Source organism: Rhineura floridana, chromosome 10 (genome assembly GCF_030035675.1).
Source record: "Rhineura floridana isolate rRhiFlo1 chromosome 10, rRhiFlo1.hap2, whole genome shotgun sequence".
In the NCBI taxonomy this organism is placed as follows: Eukaryota; Metazoa; Chordata; class Lepidosauria; order Squamata; family Rhineuridae; genus Rhineura; species Rhineura floridana.
Genome location: NC_084489.1, coordinates 12,311,424 through 12,318,841, shown reverse-complemented (window position 1 = coordinate 12,318,841; position 7,418 = coordinate 12,311,424). Strand labels below are relative to the sequence as shown.

Below are 7,418 nucleotides of genomic sequence, written 5' to 3'. Positions count from 1 at the left end.
AATTTATTTATAAATAAATATGATTAGAGTTGATCTCGGAGCTTTTAAATACCTGTGGTTTTGCTCCTCAAGTAAGTGGTAGGGTAGGAGGTATGTTTACTGCTGAGTCTGCTCCCCCAGCTGTGTATAGATGTTTGAGGCTGCTTGTCTCCAATCCCACCCCGCTGTGTGAGCGAGAGTGTGTGTGTATGTAAACTGCTTGCGTGTTTGTTCTATGTGCGCTCTCTAAATATGTGAGTGTGCACACATTCAAATGTGTGCCCATGCTCATATGTGGCACTTGGGGTGTGTGTAGAAAAGCTTCAATGTGTTCCTCAAGCTGTAAAAGGTTAGCCACCCCCTTTTAAACTATGATTTAAAGTTGCATGCTAACCAGTTCACTGATATCAACGCTATATAGCTGCTTGATTATTGACTGTCTCTTCTTTGTAGCCTTTACAGCAAGATTCACAATGTGCTGAGCTCGATAGCCATATAGCTGTACTTATGATTTCAATTAATATGAAATGTTCTGTAACTTAACACTGGTCTTAATTGGCAGTTCCTGACCCATTGCTTGATCATACAACCTATCCTAAATTGGCTTATACCATGCCCAACGATATTCCCTTTCTCTTTTTAAAAGTGTTTAGTTGGAGGATAAAGGAATTGGGGAGAGGGGAGCAGAAAGAGAAATGGATACACAGCAGTTACTGTTTAACATAGGATAAACAGTAACTGGGTTCCATGTTGTTGGGTTAAATGTGGATCAGAGGTCTGAAAAGGCTAAAGACTGCTGATATAGAATACCCTATTCCTTCATCTGCATCCCCACTTGTAACCAAATCTAAGTACACTTTAAATTTGCTCACATTTATTCCTTGCTACACTTCTGCCTCCCTCTGTCCTCCCGTCATGCCTGTTGTTAAAATTAATTCCATGGCTCCAAAGGCATCTTGTCTTGCTCTTCACTTGTGGTCTGAATCTTTTCTTCTTTTTTTAATCAAATGATGACTCGGCAAGTGTTAAGACTTCTAGAAAAAAACTAACAGTCTCATCTTGCAATGCCTTATCTCTCGGGATGATGCTGTAAAACAAGCATTAGAAATAGGGTTAAACAGTATCTGATATAATTATTGACATTCATTTCGGTCCTCAAGCCACCACAGAAAGAAACCGTGTCTAATTTTTAGGGCATATTATGATTATTATGTGACTCTCCGTACTGTAGTTTGGCCTATCTTAAAAGAAATGAACTATTTTAAATGTACCTGCTACATCATATGTTACCATTATCCAACTAGTGAAACAAAAAAGTACTAGGAAGCTCATGAGGATTTCCCAAAGAATAACATACAGGTTCATCTGGAATATCACAGAAAGCAATAGGGGCTGAAGCGCTGACTCTTTATCATTACCCTGCAGCTGTTTGATCTATTAATCATTTTATTGTTTTTTACTTAATACTTCTGTATGGCTTCCCACACCAAGGTGATGTACAATAATATTAAAATATATCTAAAAACATTAAAATACTGGAAGAATATGCAGCTGAAAAGCTAGGGTAGAGTTAAAATTATAACATACTGAGATCAAGCAGTAGTGAAGGCCTGAGACCACAATGCATTTTTAAAAAACCCTAGATGTTGCTAATGTGGACACTCGCCTAAGATCAGAGGGAATGTAATTCCATAGTATGGATATCACCACAGAAAAGACCCTCCCTCTAGTGGTCACTAACTGTACTTCTCTAAGCTGGAACATAATCAAGAGAGTCCATAATAGTTGTAATTGTTCTGGCTCCTGTCTCAAATATCACAACAAGGCTTTTTTTTTCAAGTAACAGATATTTCAAGAAAGCTTGATACAGGTTCAGTGAAAGGTTCAGATTGCTGGGGTTTGCAAATCAGGAAGCTAAAAGCAAGGCCTGGAGTATAAGGCTGGACGGTACCAATGAAGATGTCCCAACAAGTCTCCATGCCCTTCCCACCAACTTTAAAAGAGCTGGGCATGGTGAGCTCACTCATGGCACTCTCTCCACACTAGAAAGTGGTCGCTTCTGTGAGGAGGCTGCAACTGTTGGCCGAGATGGCTCTTGGTGACAGAGCAGTGAGCTGCCCGCCCCCAGGCAGCTGCTGACCTTCCCTCTCTGCTGCCCCTCCTGTCGAGTCAACAGCTTCTGCTGTACTCAGTGATGCATCCTCCTCTGGGGGGGGGGGGACAGAGGTAAAAGCTGGAGACTCTGTTACCCTATCCATAACATCCTGAGCCAGGAGGGCTGGGTCCTCCTCTCCACTCCAGCTCACTCATCTTCCTGTCAAACACTGTCACCCCAGTCCAAACCTTGTTGGAATTTTGAGGTTCATGACTGTAATGATCATGTAAGTCAATAGGAAGAAAGGCTCTCCTTCAGGTATCTTAGTCTCAAGGTGTGTTATGATGTTGTTGCTTATCTTGATGACTCATCTTCATCTCCTTTAAGTTCTAGTGCCGCTGAATACCAGCCAGTCTTCTTTGCTTGGTGCATCCTAGGAGGAAAAATGGCACAAATAATTTTATCATTACATAATTACTAACTTACCATTTCTGGTGACTGCATATTGAAGAAGGCCATATCCCCAGTAACATTTTATTTGTGAAAATCATGGAACAGATCTAGAACTGTGCATAAATGCATATTTTGTGCTAGTAATGTAAGTTCCAGATGATGTACTATAAAACCAGAGTGCAGCTAACTGTATGATCTGAACAACTGTAAGTAACTGTTCTTTTTTTCCCTTTTCTTCTTCTTCTGCATCTACCTGATATTGCTGTACTGCTGGAATGAATCACTTACTGTGACTTTTGGCTGTGTCCTGTCTATATCTGGATAATTGAAATGATGGAAACACATTATTTACAAAGTAGCTGTAAGTATTCTTGACTCTTCCAGGCAATTGTGTGTGTCTCTCTTCCCCCATCCACTGTCGCATATATGCCATTGCTGCAAGGGATCGAAATGGATTTCCCCAAAGTATCTGTTCTGTGTTTCTGCATTTCCCCACCACTCAAACAGCATATCTGTCTCTTAAGAAAACATTATTTTTGCTCTCCTATCCCTCCAGTATGTCCATTATGATGTTGATTGCTATGTAGGATGCAGTTATAGGAGGGCCATTGGTCACCTGTTGGCTAATATGCACAATACCACTAGGGAGAAGTGACACTGCTTTACCATTCTGTTCAAAAAAAATTTATTTTTTTTTAAATTACAAAATAGGTTTGGGTAATGTCACCTAAACACTCAATAGAACTAAAATTTCCAGAAAATATTTCACTTCTGACAATGTACTTTTCATAAAATTAATTGGTAAGATATTAAATGGGTACGATATCACTGGGCAGTTTCAAAGTTGTAATTATGTGGAAACCCTCTTCACTTGTTTTGTCAACAAAGGAAGGTAGAATTGCAGTTTCTGCCCCTACCCCCCACCACCATGGAACTGTTCCTCCTGCCCTTGACGTCTGTTTTCAACAGCAGGTGATTTTTCTCTTTATGCACACAGCGTTTGTACTTACAATTAGGAACTTTGTCATGACTGGGGTGACTGATCCATACATAGTATTGTAGAGCCCATTATCAATCTTCTGCCAAACATGTGGAAGTCAAGGGCACAGCTGGTAATGCAGTTCTGCTCCCTCTCCACACATTGACTGAACATGTGGAGAAAATAAGATGAATATTAAGACCAAGGAAATGTCTGTATTAGATTGCATCTAACAATCAGCTTTTTGGGTGTTCTAAATTTAAATATTAATAGATTTCCACACTTCCATTGTTTTAGTGCACTTAATCTTTTCCTGATTGAATATTTCAATTATATTTTGCCTACTGGAAACTTTTGAGATATTTATATAGTACGTAACATTAATGTGGCATATTTACTTCCTTTGTTTATTAATATAATTCAAGTAAATAAATAAGGTCCTATTAGATTTAGGACGTTGTAATTTTTTCCCAGGGGGAAAAATCTGCTTCTGAGAAAAGCTGCTTAAGATTACACTGCGCAAGTTCTTCCACACACTACAGTCAAATGTGGGAGCCTTTAACATGGCCTTGCTAATAAATCTCTACGTTGTTTTACACACAGCACTTTTCATGTACCTATGTTGGTAATTTGTGGCACACTGATGACCGGGTTGTCTTGCAGTTTACAAAACTTTCTGTAGCTGTTTGTTTCCTGTAAGAGCTTCTAATTTGCTGCAAGTGGCTATTAACAGCCTGCCAGTAACGCAAAAATCTCCTAATCACTGTGCTTTCTAGCATCACATAGTCTTCTGCTTTTTAAAAACATTTTCTTTTTTAAAAAAAGTTTTCATCTTTGAAAGCTATACAGTCCTCAAAAAATGGGATGCAAATTTCCTATTTCTCCTCTTTTAACAAGTTGAGCAGGATAATTCCTTTTCAACAAAGCTAACCCCTCTTTCTTGGGGGTGAGATGTACTTGTGGAGCTAGTGAGTCCATAGGGAGGAAAGGTAGGATATAGATTTAATAATAAATTACATAATATTCTTCAACTATTTTATTAGTTGAAAAGGATGGACCAACTGACTGTTCCTGATATGTGTATTAAACATAATATTGAGCTGGCATGATAAAGGCTTCACAGGGAACAAAATGCTTCAAGGAAATGTTAGCTAACAGAACTTTAAGAACAAATAAAGTCCAGAAGATAATAATTTCAAATAACAGTTAAATGGATAGTAGACAACCATTGGTATACTGTACCACCCACTGTTTTTAAACCACACAGCTGAAACTTTCCTGATTCTTCCTAAAATGAAAACTGGCTCAAAATAAGCAGTTGTAACCAAATACCACGCCCCGGGCAACTGTTAGATTTTTCTGAAGCATTTGACAGAGTCACAGTTTTTTTACAGATGGCTGAAGTCCTGTGCCTGTTTCAGATAAAAGAATGAGTGGTGTCTGAAAATATGCTTTTTTCAGCAGGGAATTACTTTCCAAGCCAGTGCTGTTTGCTCCTGGGTCAGTCAGTATTCACATGCCATGAACAGAAGTATGTAATTGAATAAAAGTATTTGCAAGGGGTGGGAAGGGGAGTGTAGAAAGCAAAGTACTGGGTAAACACTATCTTTGTAGTTTACTTGTAGAACAAGCACTTCTATGGTTCATAATCAATATGATGTCATAAATGCATTAGAAAATATTCTAACTTTAAGTATTTTTATCTTAGCAACAGAAGAACCTTGAAGGATATGTGGGGTTTGCCAATCTCCCCAATCAAGTTTATAGAAAGTCTGTGAAGAGAGGGTTCGAATTCACACTCATGGTAGTAGGTAAGTTGTACTTTGATGTGTGCCAAATGGTGACTCCCTGCTTTATCCAAAAAGAATGTATCATAAATTCATATACCTATTAATAAAGTGCCTGTGTGATACTATAAATTTCACTTCTGACACTCTTTGCTGTGACTGACAACAGAAAGAAATAATAGGTGTGCTGACAGTGCATATTGTAGGGACTGAAAATTCTTGACTTGCTTCTCTTAGCAAGTGGCATGAGCCATTCAGGTTATGGTGACTTCAGTAAAAAAAAGTTAAGTTTTTCTTTAGAAGTGAGAAATTGAGTACAAAAGGTTCTTTAAATACATGGGTCGCAGGAGGATGGCAAGGGAGTCAAAGGTGTACTAAAATATGATAAGGAGATTGCAGAGAAACCAAACAAATTCTTTGCATATGTCTTTACAGTGGAAGATATAGGCAGCACCTGGCTTCCTTTTCAGCAGTTCATTTGAAGGGGACCCTGAACATCCAGGCAGATTGGCTCAGCAGAGAACAGGTTCAGCAGGGTGAATGGGCTTACCACAGGGAGGTCTTTCATCAGCTGGTACAGAGGTGGGGGACCCCATGCATAGATTTTTGTGTCTGAGACAAACGTGCAGGTCAACAGCCTCATATCATGGTACTTAGAGCCCAAAGCTCAGGAAGTGGATGCCCTCTGCGCCCTGGCCCCAGGGTCTCCTGTACACATTTCCCCCTCTGCTGCTCCTGACCAGGTTCATACACAGGCTCAGGGCTCTTCAAGTGCAGGCAGTGGTTATAGCTCCCCGCTGGCCCAGATGACCATGGTTCTCCAGTGTGGTGGACCACAGCTTGGAACCCTGCTGGAGGCTCTCCCGGAGACAAGACCTTCTCTCCCAGGGACCTTTGCTCCACCCAGATCCAGACTGGCTACAGCTTCACGCGTGGAGATTGAACGGCAATCATTGAAAGGGGAGGGTTACTCAGATAGATTCAAAGGCACTATATTGGCCTCGTGCAGGATCTCCACACAGAAGATTTACAAGACCACATGAAGGGCTTTCAATCGGTGGCGCAGCCATAAGCATCTGATACACAGTGAGTGTCATCTTAGGATTGTCCTGGATTTCCTGCAGGATGGTCTGGATCAGGAGTTAGCCCCTAACACACTGAAGCAACACGCAGTGGCGTCGTGTAGTGTGCTTTCCCCAGCGGGAGACTGCTCTTTAGCATCCTACGCCAGGATTAAAAGCTTTCTGAGAGGGGTGCCCATCGTATCTCCCCTCACTCTGCATAGATTTCCCTCTTGGGATCTCCCCCTGGTTCTTGGAGCTCTCTGCTCTTCACCTTTTGAACCAGCTCAAACGTTGTTGATTAAGTTACTCACCCTTAAAAAGGTGTTTTTGGTGGCGGTGATGTCGGCTCAGAGGGTGGGAGAGATCGGAGCACCCTCAGCCTGAGAGAAGCTTTGCACCTTTCACCCCGATAAAGTGGTGCTCCGGCCAGATCCTGCTTTTCTGCCCAAGGTAAATTTGGTGTTCCACAAGGGGCAGGACATTTCCTTGCCTAACTTCTGTCCACACTCTATACATCCTAGGGAAAAGGAATGGCACAAACTGGATGTCAAGCAGATACTCAAGATCTACCAAGACAGGACTGAGTCTTTCCATAAGATGGAGTCCCTCTTTGTTTCCTTCAAAAAGGGGGCACAGGGACGGAAAATGTCACGCTCCACCATCAGCAGATGGGTCAGGGAGTGTGTGTCCATGGCATATCAGGCTGCAGAAAAATCCCTGCCGAGAGGCATTACTGCTCACTCAGTCAGATGGGCAGCAGCCACGGCTGCGCTCCACAGGGAGGCACCACTGGAGTGTCCTTCTGGGCAGCACGGAGTGGAGCATACAGTCCCACCCTGCAGAGGTGGCTAGGCCAAGGGGTGGGAAGGATCTCTTTGAGGTCCATAGGTGAATCGCGTTTGCACGGTAACCCGGATAGTGTAGGGAGGGTCTCCCATGACAACCTCCTGCACTGTCTACTATTATTCAGTATTCTTTTACTGTCCACAGTTCGTATGTTGGGTTCGTTTTTTACGATAGTTAGGTGGCAGGCCTCGCTAGGTCAGCTTTATCATGACTGG

At 41.7% G+C, this 7,418-nt stretch overlaps 1 protein-coding gene across 2 annotated transcripts in view; it reads left to right on the top strand.

Annotated features, from left to right (window-relative positions):
- The first annotated feature begins 2,798 nt into the window (after positions 1 to 2,798).
- The window catches only part of SEPTIN7 (septin 7), a 101,304-nt gene continuing 96,684 nt past the window's right edge, over positions 2,799 to 7,418 (top strand). The window contains exons 1-2 of one of the 2 annotated variants that reach the window (XM_061585872.1): positions 2,799 to 2,888; positions 5,215 to 5,317. In XM_061585872.1, the coding sequence (XP_061441856.1) occupies positions 5,308 to 5,317 (10 nt within the window). In that variant the 5' untranslated portion in view covers positions 2,799 to 2,888; positions 5,215 to 5,307. The remainder of the gene's footprint in view (positions 2,889 to 5,214; positions 5,318 to 7,418) is intronic. The other variant, XM_061585873.1, reaches the window with a different exon arrangement.